The 15,646-nt window shown below is 49.5% G+C and overlaps 1 protein-coding gene across 1 annotated transcript in view; it reads right to left on the bottom strand.

Moving 5' to 3' along the window:
* Nucleotides 1-11,709, bottom strand: part of LOC119466601 (dermonecrotic toxin SPH) — a 75,367-nt gene extending 63,658 nt beyond the window's left edge. Inside the window, exons 1-2 of the mRNA XM_037727120.2 lie at nucleotides 11,380-11,709; nucleotides 8,746-8,986 (exon numbers count right to left, since the gene is read on the bottom strand). Of these exons, the coding sequence (XP_037583048.1) occupies nucleotides 8,746-8,790 (45 nt within the window). The 5' untranslated portion in view covers nucleotides 8,791-8,986; nucleotides 11,380-11,709. The remainder of the gene's footprint in view (nucleotides 1-8,745; nucleotides 8,987-11,379) is intronic.
* Between the last annotated feature and the right edge of the window lie 3,937 nt (nucleotides 11,710-15,646).

Raw genomic sequence — 15,646 nt, 5'->3', positions numbered from 1 at the left:
AAGTGCAACCTAAATCTCAGTACACGGGTGTTTCGCATCGCCCCCACGAAATGCGGCCGCCGTGGCCGGATTCGATCCCGCGAACTCGTGCTCAGCAGCCCAACACCTAGCCACTGAGCAACCACCGGCGGGTCCTAGTTGGGTTTTGAAATCCCAGGCTGATAACGGAGACACTCGCTCCTGTGTCCACTAAGGCCAACGTAGCAACATTGTCCACTAAAACACGAATCTTGTTATGACACATGGTGACGGGCGGAGGCTTAGGGGCGTGTAGCTGATGATGACTGGCGACCTCACCTCCATTGGTCGCGCCGCCTAGTTTTCCGGCGGCGGCGACGTCAGACGTCGTCGCGGAGATGGAGACCTGCGCTGGCGTGAAGGCGGAGGCCTCAAGCTCCGCACAGAAGCTGGTGAGTCGCTGCGGTAATTCGCCTGGTGGTTTGTCCTGCCATCGGAGTCAGAAGGCCAGCGTGTCCCGTCACCGTGGCGATTGCTGCGTCGATAAAAAGTGCGCGGTCGCTCATACGACGGTGGTGACGTGCGACGGCGATGTGGACAAAATCTGGCGACATGTCCGCGAATACCGCATTGGAAGCAGATGGGACGCCCACGGGACGCACTAAAATTGTCATTCGCTGGATAACTGGCACGGCCATCCCACTCTTGAGGAACTGCAGGTGCTCTGGGCGAGTAACCGCCGTGGAACTGATAACTTGGATGCGCGTTCATAGTAGGATTTGACGCTCTTGAACGAGGAGCGAAGTTGTAGGCATCTGTGGAGACGGCGGTGATGGATGTTTCACCGAAGTCGCAGTGAGCAAAGGGCTCTCGAACCCGCGGAGTCGAGAGGGAAGCCGCATCACGTCGGTCAAGCTCCTCGCGCACCACTTGCCGAATAACTGACGCAAGGTCGGATGAGGTTGGGACCACGTCAACACTGGCGACGTTAGTTACGTTCGCCAGGCGGCCGAACTTTGGTGTGATACGCCGAGCTCTCAAGGCTTCAAACGTGCGGCAGTGCCGAATGACGTCACTGACGGAGTCGATACTGTCTTTTCCGATGAGGAACGGGTACACGTCCTCGGCAATCCCTTTTAGAAGATGACCAAATTTGTCCTCTTCTGTCATCTGAGGGTCCAGGGCCTTGCACAATTTCAGCACTTCCTCGATGTACGTCGTGCATGTTTCGCCGGGAACCTGGGCTCGCTGCATTAGGGTTTGTTCTGCACGCTTCTTTTTAGCTGCCGGATCTCCGAAGCACTTCTTGATTTCATATGCGAACCGTTCCCACATCGTCATGCTTTCTTCGTGGTTTTCAAACCACACTGACGCGGTTCCATAGAGGAAGAAGGCAACGTTGTTAAGCTGGGCGGTGGCATTCCAGCCATTGAACCTACTTGCGCGTTGGTAAAAGCTGAGCCATCCGTCCACGTCTTCCCCGGCTTTTCCGGCGAAGGTTCGTGGTTCGATGTAGGGCTGCCATTGGGAGCTGGAAGAAGGCGGCGGGTTGTCACCGTCGGAAGCCATCTCTGGTGGCAGACCGGCAATTCGGTGACTTCGGAGAAGCTCCTCGGATTGCGCTCCTGCGGGCGGTTCGTCGTCGTTGCTCGGGGACGCCGTTGTTTTACCCAGCACCGTCCACTAAAACTGTTACGATGGGGTGTGTTTATTTAACAGATGAATTGATGAAAAGGGGCCGCGCCGACACCGAGCCGCTACCAAGACAAGTGCACTTCGTTCTCCTCTTCTTCCATCCTTTCCGTAGCTTTAGCGTAACAATATTTACACGGTATTTACAAGACTGGCAGCGGCTGACAAGGCCATAGTGAGCACGCGAAGTCCCCAGCTTCGTCTTCTTCAAGTCCTCTCAAAACGTCTTCTTCATCGCTCTGTCACATGACCCCCGGCGGCTGAAGCACCGACCCGGTGCTGGTTAGGAAGTGGTCGAATGATACGGCTTAAGACGCGCGACGTGGAATACGTCGGGACGACGCTGAGCCACGGTGGGGTCAAGAGGGGCGATTTCGTAGGTGACATCGGTTACTTGACGCAAGACGCGGTAAGGGCCAGAGTAGCGTGAAAGCAACTTCTCCGAGAGGCCAACGCGTCGCGACGGAGACCAAACGAGAACCAGGGCGCCCGGTGTGTAGTAGGCGTCACGATGGCGGGTGTCATATAAGCACCGCTGATTTTCCTGCGAGTCCACAAGTCGACGTCGGGCAATATGGCGTGCCTCTTGTGCCTGGAATATGGCGTCCCGGGCGTACTCTGATGTGAAATGCAGGCTATCAGGCAGAAGGGTGTCGAAAGGTAGCGTAGGGTAGCAGCCAAACAAGAGGAAGAATGGAGAGAAGCCTGCGGTATCGTGGCGAGAAGGATTGTAGGCAAAGGTAACGAATGGTAATGCAACGTCGCAGTCGCGATGGTCAGCGGAGACATACATGGGTAGCATCTCAGTGAGGGTCCGGTTGAGACGCTCGGTTAATTAGACCATTCGTTTGTGGATGGTAAGCAGTAGCAAGTTTGTGTTTAGTCGCACACGAGTGTAGAATATCATTAACAACATCAGAAAGAAAGTAGCGGCCTCGGTCGCTGAGGAGCTGTCGAGGGGCACCGTGGTAAAGGATGACGTTTTCTAGTAGGAAATCGGCGACATCGGTTGCACAGCTTGTCGTAAGAGCCCGTGTGATTGCGTATCGGGTGGCGTAGTTTGTTGCTACAGCAATCCACTTATTTCCCGAAGCAGACGTAGGAAAAGGGCCTAAAAGATCAATGCCTACTTGGAAGAATGGTTCTGATGGCACGTCAAGTGGTTGAAGGCGGCCAGCAGGGAGTGTGGTCGGCTTTTTTCGTCGTTGACAAAGGTCACACGCAGCGATGTAACGGCAGACGTCACGGTAAAGACCAGGCCAAAAAAAGCGCCGACGAACACGGTCGTAAGTCCGTGACACGCCAAGGTGACCGGCAGTCGGCACATCATGAAGCTGGGCAAGAAAAGTCCGGCGCAGATGCGAAGGGACAACTAAGAGTCTGTCAGGGCCGTCAGGGCGCATGTTACAGCGGTACAATATGCCATCGTGGAGTTCAAACATTCCAAGAGAAGGGTCGGACGTTGTTGAAGTCAGCCGTTGAATAAGGTCTTTTAAGAAGTCGTCCCGGCGTTGTTCCGCTCCGATATCGTCAAAATTAAGCACTCAAAGAGAGAACGGTGACAGGAATGCCGGCCATAGAAACGTCAGGTGGGTCGACAGGATGGTGCGACAAGCAGTCCGCCTCTTGATGTAGCCAGCCTGTCTTGTATACAACTGAGTAGTTGTATTCTTGAAAGCGCAGAGCCCATCGGCCAAGACGCGCAGAACGATCTTTCAGAGAAGAAAGCCAACACAGAGCGTGGTGGTCAGTGATGACTGTGAATTGCCGGCCGTACAAATAGGGGCGGAATTTTCCCGCTGCCCAAACGAGAGCCAGACACTCGCGCTCAGTGATGGAATATTTGCGCTCAGCAGGGGAAAGAAGGCGGCTGGCGTAAGCAATAACACGGTCTTGTCCTTGTTGTTTCTGGGCCAGGATAGCTCCAATACCATGGCCGCTGGCATCGGTACGGACTTCTGTTCAAGCTGATGCGTCAAAGTGAGCGAGATTGGGAGGGGAAGTAAGCAGCCGGATCAGCTCAGTGAAAGCACGAGCTTGTTCACGGCCCCAAATGAAGGCAGCGTCTTTCTTGAGGAGCTGAGTAAGAGGGCGTGCAATGTCCGCAAAATTGCGGACAAACCAACGAAAGTAGGAGGAGAGACCCAAGAAGCTGCGAACGTCCTTGGCGCACGTTGGCACGGGAAAGTATTTCACTGCCCGGATTTTATCTTGATCAGGACGGCCACCGGAATAATCGACGAGATGTCCGAGCACTGAAATTTCACGACGACCGAAGTGGCATTTGGATGAATTGAGTTGTAGCCCCGTCCGACGAAAAACAGATAGGACCATCGATAGGCGTTCGAGGTGCGTCGCAAAAGTCGGAGAAAAAACGATCACATCGTCCAAGTAACAGAGGCAGATGGACCACTTGAAACCGTGTAGGAGGGCGTCCATCATTCGTTCAAATGTGGCTGGGGCATTACATAACCCGAAAGGCATCACTTTGAACTGATAGAGGCCGTCGGGAGTAATAACAGCCGTTTTCTCACGGTCCATGTCATCGACGGAAATTTGCCAGTACCCGGAGCGAAGGTCTATGGACGAAAAATATTGTGCTCCATGGAGGCAATCCAGGGCATCGTCAATTCGTGGTAGCGGATAGACGTCCTTCTTGGTTACCTTGTTTAGGTGCCGATAATCTACGCAAAATCGCCAACTGTTGTCCTTTTTCTTAACTAGTACAACAAGGGATGCCCATGGGCTGCAAGAAGGTTCAATGATGTTACGAGAAAGCATCTTATCAACTTCGTGTTGGATGATGTCTCGCTCGGTAGGAGAGCCGCGGTAGGGTCGCCGATGGATTGGGCTCGCATCCCCGGTGTTAATGCGATGTTTGACAACGGATGTTTGTCCGAGAGGACGGTCTCCAAGATAGAATCAGTCCCAGTACGAGGTAAGGAGGCAACGTAGTTCATTGGCACACTGGGGCGGAAGGTCGGGCGCGATCATTTTCATTAGGGCATTCAAGTATGAAGGGGCAGGAGGCACAGCAAGAGTTGACACGAGGAGTCGTCAGCAGTTAAACCCGAAATCTGGTAGTCTCGCGCCGGCGTGATTTGCGCAAGTGATATGCCGCGCGGGAGAACTTGCGCACAAAGTCCAAGGTTCACTAGCGGAAGACAGGGCGTGTTGTCCGTAATGGTAATGTCGGTGTGAGGAAATGCGACGTTATGCGAGAGCAGGACATCCGGATTAGGGGATACGATGTAGTCACCGTCTGGAATGGGCGGAACGGGTGAAACACCTATGTAGGTAACGGCAAGGAGAGGGAGGCGAATATGCTCTGTGGAACATAGCCGGATCGGAGCACTAGCGGGGGGATGAATAGCAACAGGTAGAGCGAGTTGCACAACACCAGCAAAACAGTCTATCAAGGTGGAATGGGCTGAGAGAAAGTCAAGTCCCAGGATTAGGTCGTGAGGGCAGTGTTCTAGGACATAGAATAAAACAGAAGTATGATGATCGGCGACACTCACACGAGCTGGACACATGCCAATAACGGCTGGCGTTCCCCCGTCGGCGACTTGGAGCACAGGCGACGGGGCAGGAGTGAGGACTTTCTTGAGACGATGGCGAAGCTGAGCACCCATCACAGATACATGCGCGCAAGCGTCAATCAGAGCCGTAACAGGTACACCATCCACGTTCACGTTGAGGAGGTTCCGATGTGTAGGCAGGGTCAGAAGAGGATTTTGGTATCGGGCTGGTATAGCAGCATCACCTCTAGGTGCTGCACCCGTTAGTTTTCCGAAAGCGCGCGCCGGAAGGAGCTGGGGGACGGTGACCGACGCGATGGGGGCGAGCGGGAGAAGCTGCGATGTGGCGAAGGAGAGCGGTTACAGCGGGCGGGCCGAGAAGTGTCGCCAGGAGTTACTGGTTGCATGCGCGGTGGGAAGCGAGAAGCAGCATGAGGCGGACGGTCGGATTGGAGATAGGGCCAAGCGGTCGAATTCCACGAAGAGCGGCAGCGACGTGAAATATGACCGATACGGCCACAAGTGAAGCATTCTGTCGTCTGGAGTGCGCCATTCAGCCGGGTTGCGATACCGCGGAGGGGCATTCACGTTGCGAGGGCGCATGGCAGAGGTGGACGAAGCGTAGTCAGGCCGATTAATGGAGCAGACGTTGGTCAAGCCAACGTTGGCCAATTCCTGGCGTACGACGGTATGGATCAGGGAAACGGTGGACTGGCAATTGTCGGAGCCAAGGGGTGGGGCTTGGATAGGAGATGCGGCCTTGATTTCACGCCGGATGATGTGGACGATGTCATTAGAGCGATTTGGCGTGGGCAGACTGCGTAGGTCTTCGCAGGTTGACGTAGCAGCCGTATTGGGGAGGCGGGGAAACGGGTGGGCAATGCGGCGGCTCTTGGCTTCTTCAAACCGCCTGCATTCGGTAATGATGGCTTGTACAGTAGAAGAATTCTTAAACACGAAGAGGTGAAAGGCGTCATCTGCTATGCCCTTAATTACATGTGCGACCTTATTAGCTTCGGACATTCTCGGATCCACTTTGCGGCACAGAGCAAGCACGTCCTGGATGTATGTTAGGTAGGACTCAGTGCACGTCTGGACATGCGAAGCGAGGTCTTTTTGAGCGGCGCGCTGACATCCAACAGGCTTGCCAAACAAATCCGTGAGCTTCTGTTTACAAATGTCCCAGGTGGTAAGTTCCTCATCGTGAGTATGAAACCAGACGCGTGCCGTTCCCGCGAGATAGAATATCAAATTAGCCAGCATGGCGGTCTGGTTCCAGTGGTTGCTCTTGCTCACCCGCTCATAAAGTTGCAGCCAATCTTAAACATCCGTGTTGTCAGTGCCGGAAAAGGTGCCGGGGTCGCGCGGTTGTGCCAGCAATGACGGTTGGCGTGGGGGCCGACGATCCCGAAGCATCCTCGCCTTGAGCTGGCATGGTGGATGCATCCAAGGAGCGCCCGCTGCGTAAATCCGTCTTGCGCTTGAGCCCGCAAACTCCACCAAAAATGTCACGGGGAAAAGAAGTAAGAAATATATTTACACGGTATTTACAGGACTGGCAGCGGCTGACTAGACCATAGTAAGCACGCGAAGTCCCGAGCTTCGTCTTCTTCAAGTCCTCTCAAAACGTCTTCTTCATCGCTCTGTCACAAAATAATTAGTTTATTACTAAAATATCTGATTTGGTTATTTCTGCAAATGATGTCTCCGTGGGCGGATAACCCTCTATAGCGACGTGATTCGCGTAAATGTCACATGCTTTTTTAAGACAACAGTATTCGAATTAAAAAAAAAACTACCATTGCCCCGTGTTTTGCGATATGATCGCCATATGAAAACCATCATTGCTTCTGTAATTTACCTGAATGTTTTCTTATGTACCGAGTTAGAAGTTTATCCTTAGTCTGAACGTCCGATTCCACGATTTCTCTTTCTGTGCAAGCTAAACAAACAAACAGAATAATTACGTGTCTCTTCACGCGTTGGTGCAAATGCAGTCGAGGCTGCGCCTACAGCTGCGTTAGGTATGTATAGGATATTCATTAACCCGCCACATTAGCTTTGTGGCTATCGTGTTTCGCCGCTGAGCTCAAGATCGTGGATTCGACCCCGGCGTCATTTCTGTAGGGGCGCAATGCGAAAAAAGAAGCGCGGGTACTCGGATTTAGGCGCACGTCAAAGAACCCCCGGTGGTCAACAGTATTTGAGAGTCGGCCACTACACCATGCGACGAAATCATATCGTTATTTTGGTAAGTAAAACCCGAGGTGTTTTTTAAGATTGCAATTTATTCGCCTTCACATTTCCAGTGCTTGGTCGTTTTGATTTACTGACCGGACTAGACTTTTGGGCTCCTTGAAACTCGGTAAGCTAAGAGTTATGGTATTCATGAGATATTCCTTGTTAACGTTACCCTTCTTAGCGCCTTGCAGCGTAGCATGTAGCAGATATGCGCTCAACCACACAGTACTCAGCATTTTTTAAAAGAACAGTCTCTCTATCACCCTTCTTAGTGCCGCCCAATACAGTGCAACAGCGGGAATCGCAACGCTCCTTGTAGAGAAATCGCAACGCTCCCTATACTTAAAATAAGTTTTTCTTTATATCACGATATCTCTGCATTGCTGAAGGATGCGACACTGTTATTGCACCTGTAGTGGGAATAGCGCGAGAGACGAGGACCAAGAGACGCACAACACAAGTGCTGTGCAGCGTTCATGCTGCGTGTGTCTCAGTCTTAATTTTCCGGCCCTCTTTCCACTACAAAATAAACCTGCACAATTTACCACACTGAAAATGAATCGTACGGTGGAAAGAGCCCTAGGGAATTGGAACATAATGAGAGGTCAAAAACAGAACCCTTCTTCAAAGTAATAGATGTCAGAGGACATTCGAAATATATCTTTTCAGTGATGTCACCGTATTTCTATAACTAACACAGTACCAATTCGTAAAGGCGTGGCGAAGTCAAGCGACATGCGCGAATATTTTGTTATTTTGGTGGAACTGAGCGCCGACATCCCCAACACACAAAAGTACTCCCATCTGATGTGCTCTCATGAAACTGCACTTTGACGTGACATCCATCGCCCGCGGTTCTTAGCAGCAGTGACTACCGCTTTACAGATATAGTGTTCGAGATTCCACGAGACTTTAGGTTCCGAAAAATTCGCGCACTCTGATTTCGGTACCCCAACTTGATTTGGGTGCCTTCGGCTCCCCCAATCTTTTTCCTCAGGACCTTTTAATAAAGTTCTTGTCAACTGTCAACTGTCTGATTTCGGTGTACATAAAAGAAAACAAGAACGCGAAGCATCAAGAACCACAAAAATCTCCTTAGGATATCCCTTATAGCCAAGCTGGAATTATACGTTGTCAGATATCAATTATTATGAATTATTCAGTACAGAAATTTTTAATAAGCCACTGCACTCTTAAGGATGGAATGCGCTGCTGTCAAGAACCAGCATGCATAATTAATTCACCAAATTTATATCTGCGTTGGCTGCTAGGTGCTCTCATACGTAAGTTTAAATTTTCAGATATATTCCAGCGAAACAGTATGTCAAATTACCATGCACGCTGCTGTCGCAAGGAGAAGCATTTGACCCGGCAGCATCGTCGCTCGTGGAATAAGCTGTAGCCACGCCGGAACACCACAGCTCCACCAGTGTGTAGGCCGTTGAAGAAAAAACTTCAGGGGTCAAGCAAGCACGGTAGCAAACGTGATTCTGAACAGTGCCTATGACGCTCTATACTGCCACAAATTCAACGTCCATGGCCACTGGTGCAGCAGATACTAGCGTAGCCTCCTCCTAGGAAGAGAAAGCAATGATTAACGTATGTAGGTCAGGGCTGTTCAGCAAAGCGGTCAATAGAAAAGTTATCGGGTGGGCAAAAACTCGCACTCTCACAGTTAGCGCGCCGCCCGGCAGCTATCATGTTTGTTTAAAGAAGATGTACTTCCTCGAACTAAAGCTGCAACAGCCTAACACACTGATCGATTTCTATCTTTTTTTTTGTTATCGGAACTTTAGCTATCAGTACCACTCGCATCCCTAGTTCGTGAGTTTGGTCGTTTGACACCAATTAAGCGATATCATAACGTGACGTGGAATGAAAGTGGTAAACTATATCGTGTGTAAATATATCTACACAGGAATGAAAGCAGCACATCAAACAGGATGACGAAGAAATTATATATGCGGCGCATTATTTTTTCATCGCCCTTAACAGTGCCTTACATCGAGTTATTTTTTGTGTTTATTGCGCTTTTCTTACTCCTACTTTAAGTTTGTGGTGGCGGCATCGAACAAAGAAGTTAAAGGGTCCCTAAAACGAAAAAGGGAGCGGCAGGGGTTCTCGCGCACTGGGTCTTGCGAGCGCCATAAATCGCACGGCGCGCCGCTAGAGGCATCTGGAGAAGGGAGTTTTTCGGGAGTATTTGGGTCGGGAGTGAGACGGCGTGGGCAGCTCGGCAGGTTCGAGTGGCGCCCACCGCCGGTGTGAGTTATGGAGCCCGCACACGTAGTCCTGGGGCTGGGGGTGAGAATGTGCGCGGCTGAGCAGGCAGTGTGGTCTGAGACTTGAGAGTCAACGGACCGATCTCCCAAGTGCCCGATCGGGCCGACGGACTGCCCCGAGGCCTTTGCTCAGCCGCATTCATGTGCGTACTCGCTTTCCTTGTTTATTATATACTCGCAGTGTAACCTCTGTCTTCTGCAATTAAATTCAGTTATAATTATTGACATCCACGATTTCGAGTCCCTGAATACCGAAGCTCGAGAACAGTGCAGCGGCTTAAGGAAAGCCGACAACGACTACGAAGACAAACAAAAACAGCAAGAAAGAAGAACCCGGCGGTGGAAGACGGAAGAAAAACCTTACTTGTCTGTTTCTACGCGAGCGCACGCGAGCATAGCAGATTGCACACGATTCTTGAACGTCGTCGTTCGTTCAAGACGTCTCCGTGGATCAGTTTCTAGGTGCGCTGATAGTTTAGTCTTGCGGACTTGAATGAATCACGTCACCGCGAGTGCATCTTGAAGAACTGATATCAGAGCGGCCGGACGCAAACACCCCCATCCGATTCCATGACCGCTGACCGCGCTAGTTATCACCGCCACCGAGTTGTATTGCTTCATTTTCTTTCATGGCATAAGTGCATCAACTAAGTTGTAAAATCATCTTCACTATCGTTTGGAATACATCCGAGCCTGCCTATCAGTGCATAGTCGTTCCAACGTTACAATAGACATTTTTAGTGCTGCGTACGTTGCGTAGGTAAAAGCTCTACGTTCGGTAGTATACGGTACGTGATGCGTGCGTGGCGGCCGCTTAAGCACGCATCCCATTCTTGCGTGCTTACGTGGGGGACCTCGAGTGCGGCTCTTGCAGTTCGAGTTTGTTCGGGACGGCGCGAGACTCTTCGTTTTCGCAGAATGGCGCCTAGTGTGCCGCAGTCTGACTAGGGATCCATCTAGCACGTTTGGATTGGCATGGCTTGACTGTATACAGCAAAAGCTTTTATTTTTATCAAGAAAAAAACATTCTAAGCTTCGAAAAAACGTCGGCGATGCTGCTCGGGCTGCAATGACAGTGTGGAGCAACTCAAGACCAACAAGTAATGAAAACACTCGCATTGTTGAGTTGAAGTTGAGTTGAGTTGAATTGAATTTATTTAACCACATGGTACACATAGACGTGGTTGGGTGCGATGGGAAAATGTGATGGTTAGCCGTCAAGACCTACTACAAGTGCGCATACTCCTAGGAGAAACCATGACGACGCGCCGTGAGGTGATATTGCTCGCAAGAGGCCCAAACACTAAAAATGTAAAAAAATATTAAAAAGCTAAGCAGCAGGACAACGTTGCTGCGCTTTCATTTACGAACGTTGTATAGCTCAGTCGTACAATGTAGCGATTCATTCCACTCGACTTAACGCCACTCTTTTCATCCAGACCGCGGCCGGCTTATCCCGGTGATAACACGAGCGGCACATTGGCCTGACAACAAACGAAGTGGAAAAGGAATTGGCATTGACATAGTACTGTAATACTACGCCAGCCCTAGATTCCATCGGTTCTTGAATTCTCGTTACGGTGCCTAACCACGCAGAAACCACTTATCATCCGCGTATACAGCATCAATTAGACAGAATTATTTCGATATATTGCGAAAACAGTGCAAGGAAAAAGTACACCTACTTTTCCGGATACCGATGCTCGGACCTTGCACTGCTGCTGCCGCTGAAGACGCAAAGCGCACCCAGATGTCACCCTGTCAAACATATTAATCGGCACAGTGCCACAAGTTGTGCTGATGGCGCTTGCTCAGGTGCAAATCAAGCGTTAGATGGGGCTTCGTGACGTTCCGCTGGTGTATTTTCTTGTTTCTTCGTGTTGACCAGAGAAGGCCGGGGTGTGCGGTCGGCCCTTTTCATCGCACTGAGATTGGCGAAGTGCAGCGCACTGCTGAGCGAAACCAGTCGCGCAGGGCCTAGCGTCAAGTATCCAGACGGACCGGTTGACAAAGCGACGCCCCTGTTGTTACAAGAAGGTTCAAGAGATGGCGCCACCATTCCGTACGTACAGTGTTTACAGTAGTTTACACACTGGCCGTGCGCCCCTTCTGAAAGCTCCGCTCCCTCCGATGCGGCAACCCTCCTTCTCTATGAACGTGGAGCAGACGAAGTATCAAGTTGCGTCTGGCCCTCCTGCTCCTCTCCTGCTCCTCTCCTGCTCGTCGGCCGCCCCGTCTATACAATATATTCTCTGTACCTCCGTGTAACCACACCCATTCCTGTGTACTCCATGCTTAAGAAACCCAGTTAACTCCCGTTAATACAAGTCCAGTGTTTAATCGCCCACTAAATGAGACATAACGAAACATGTCGTCAGAAGTGAACTACTTCTAACGTCAGCGCATCAGCAATGAAGAAGATTTCTGCACCTGCGAAATTCGGCTCCAGAGGACACGCTGCGGAACAATGGCGAGCCTTCAAGCAGAGCTTCACGCTGTACCTCAAAGCAACTAACACAGCGAGAACACCATCTGACCGGCAAGTAGCACTTCTTTTGACCGTTGGTGGTTCTTCACTGCTTGATATCTACAACACTTTGGACTTCGGGGAACCAACTGCGGAAAGAAGAAATCCAGAATTTAGCTATGCATTATGTCATCAGCCTCCTGGACGCGCATTTCTAACCGAAGCGCAACGAACTGTACTCGCGATACGTCTTCCGAACTCGCATGCAACGGGAGGAAGAGCAGTTCGACAGCTTCGTAACCAATTTCAAGCTCAAAGCGCGCGACTGTGGATTCGGAAACGAAAGAGAAGAAATGATCCGCGACCAGATCGTCTGTGGCATCTATGACGAAAATGCTCGCAAAGACATTCTCAAGCTAGAAGATCCGACCCTAGAGAAGGTTGAAAAGGTGTGTCGAGCACACGAAGCAACGAAAATTCAAATGAAAGCATTTAAAGAGGGTACTACATCAAGCAACTAGACGGTGCACGCAGTAAAGAAATTCTTCCATCGCACCAATGTCAACTCGAAAAGCGCAAAAGGAAAGCCACACAAATCTAACATACCAAAATGCAGGTATTGCGGTGGTAGCCACGAGCACAAAATAGAAGCATGCCCAGCTTGGAAACAAACATGCAGCAAGTGCAAGAAACGAAATCACTTCGCGGCAGTTTGTAAAAAGAGCAATGTAGTTGCTGGCCTAGATAGCGAGGGTGAAACCATACTGGCAGTTCGAAGCAACAAAGTAAGCTCAGTCCACACGTTTCTGAGGGGGAACGGAACACAAGTAAAATTTCAAGTGGACAGCGGTGCAGCTGTTGACGTCATCCCGGCTAGACACGTCAAGCTACAGCAGATACAACCGTGCAAAACAACACTGCAAACGCGGAATGGAAGCAAGGTTCACTGTTGAAGCAAGGCGCAACTAGAAGTTACAACCGCAAACGAACAGAGACATTCTGTAGAATTTGTAGTGGTTAAAGATGAACTGACTCCTCTGATCGGAGTAACGACAGCCGAGAAAATGGGTCTGATAACCATAGACTACAACCTTGTGGCTGGAATCGATGAAATTCCACAAAATAATTGCACTCATCACATAGTGTAAAAATACCCAGATGTCTTTGTAGACACTCTAGGAACATTCCCGGGAAAGGTACACTCGGTGAGTAAGCCAGATGTTGTTCCGAAAGCGATAACAAGTTGCAGAGTGCCCCTGTCAGCATTAAACCGCAATTAGAACAAACATTGGCGAGCGTGGAAAAAAAGGTGTCATGAAAAGCGTAGCAGAGCCAACGCAGTGGGTGAGCAGATTAGTTGTTACAACCAAGGAAAATGGTGTAATGCGAATATGCATTGACCCACAAGCGCTCAACGAGGCTCTCGAACGAGAACGTCACACATTGCCCATCCTCGATGATGTGCTACCCGATCTTGCCAAAGCAAAAATCTTCTCAAAACTAGACTTCCGAAAACGGTACTGACAATGTTCTCTATGATGAGTCAAGCTTTATGACCATATTTCAAACACCAAACGGTCGTTACCGCAGGCTCCGCCTGCCGTTCGGACTCGCGTAAGCAGTGAAATTTTCCAGAAAAGACTTCAAGTGGCACTTGAAGGACTGAACGGAGTTTTCTGCGTTGCATACGACGTTTTTGTCTTTGAAGTGGGCAAAAACGAGAAAGATGCTGTCAAAGATCATGACAAGAAATTAGAAAGTCTACTCCAGAGATGCCGACAAATTGGAATCCGGCTCAACAAAGAGAAAAACACAGCTTAGAGCCTCATCAACTGTCTTCCTAGGACACGGGCTAACAAAAGAAAGACTAAAAGTTCATCCAAATAAAGTTAGGGCAATTGAACAGATGCCAAAGCCAGTCGATGTCCGAGGAATTCAACGCTTCTGCGGAATGATCAACTACCTCTCCAGATTCCTGCCGAAAATATCGCGTATTAGAGCATTGAGAAAACGCACTGTCAAGGATAACCATGGCATTGGGGAAAACCGCAGGAAAAAGCATTTCAGAAGGCAAAAGACGCTGTGACAAGACCTCCAATTCTGGCCTACTTCGACTCACGAAAGCCGCTAGAAGTTCAATGTGATGCAAGTGATTCTGGACTCAGAGCAGCTCTCCTTCACGACGGAAAACCAGTCTCGTTCGCCAGCAGAGCACTTACACCGACAGAAATACGCTATGCACAAATTGAAAAGGAAATGTTGGCTATTGTCTTTGCATTAAACAAGTTCCACGAGTACACAGGCGACGCAGTGGCAGGCCGCCCACATTACGGATGGCTTAAACCGCTCCGCTGTTAGAAATTCGAAGGAACTCTGGCGCGGCAACCATTCAGACACCAAGTAGATGATGTGTAGTGCACATGTTTGCTCAGTCTTCGTGATTTCGACTAAACAACCCCATATTCTAAACACATGAAGAAAATAAATATCTCAGCACATGCACAATGATTATCAATTGTATCTATAACGGCATATATTCTTGCAATGAACATTTTGAAAAGTCACGACGCTGTTTAAAGCCCTATCCCCGAAGTATATACGAATCCTATATTACCTATGATTTCCATGCTAGCAGAGCCCGTCTTGTCCTCGCCACTAGCGTCTTACTTCGTTCTATTTGAAGAAAGCTCTGTGAAACCCCTGTCAGCACAGGACCACCGTACTTTTGTCCAAATAAGGTCGATTTAAAATTGGAAATAAATGTAGAATAAAAGTGCAAGACACGTTACCTGCATCTGCGACCGTACATTCTTAGAATTATGATCTCCACCATAATTTCTCTCAAATAGTTTGGGTTCTAGCATTTAACGTCCTGAACCAACGCACTCAGCTATTCCGCAAGGCGTAAACATTCATGCCCCCGCTGCGCTTTAAGGAAACAGACACGCAATCTCTGTTGGTGCACCAGTCAGCATTTTTTCAAACTTCATCTTTGAGCACGACGGAAACTTGTTAACCGGAATGACAGCGTACTTGGTTGCGCATTTATCGAAACTGGTACTAAGCACAGAGCATGTAAAAAGGTTACGCTTTTTGTACTAGCAAAACAGCCACGATAAAATTGTTCATTGTAACTAAATTATTGACATTCTCAAATATGAATGATATCAGTTCTTATCCAGACTCTGGCGCCCATCCCTGCCTCGATATTTACGAAAAATTATTTAGTTACTAATTCCACAGATGAATAGAATATTGCAGAGACACCTCGTATATGAATTCAAAACTAGATAGAGATTTACAGGAAGTTGGAGGCTTGAAGTGATTAACAGCGGCAGAACAATGTCGTTGAAGCCACGTTCCGTCGACCACGATCTTTGATGTTATACATCTCGAATCAAATTGGATTTTATTTATTACAAAAAAAACGGATGCATTAAAATACAACCACCTGCAAGTTTGTCATATAAACAACGAACACCAGC

This window comes from Dermacentor silvarum, chromosome 10 (assembly GCF_013339745.2).
Source record: "Dermacentor silvarum isolate Dsil-2018 chromosome 10, BIME_Dsil_1.4, whole genome shotgun sequence".
Classification (NCBI taxonomy): Eukaryota; Metazoa; Arthropoda; class Arachnida; order Ixodida; family Ixodidae; genus Dermacentor; species Dermacentor silvarum.
This window is presented reverse-complemented; position numbering and strand designations above follow the sequence as displayed.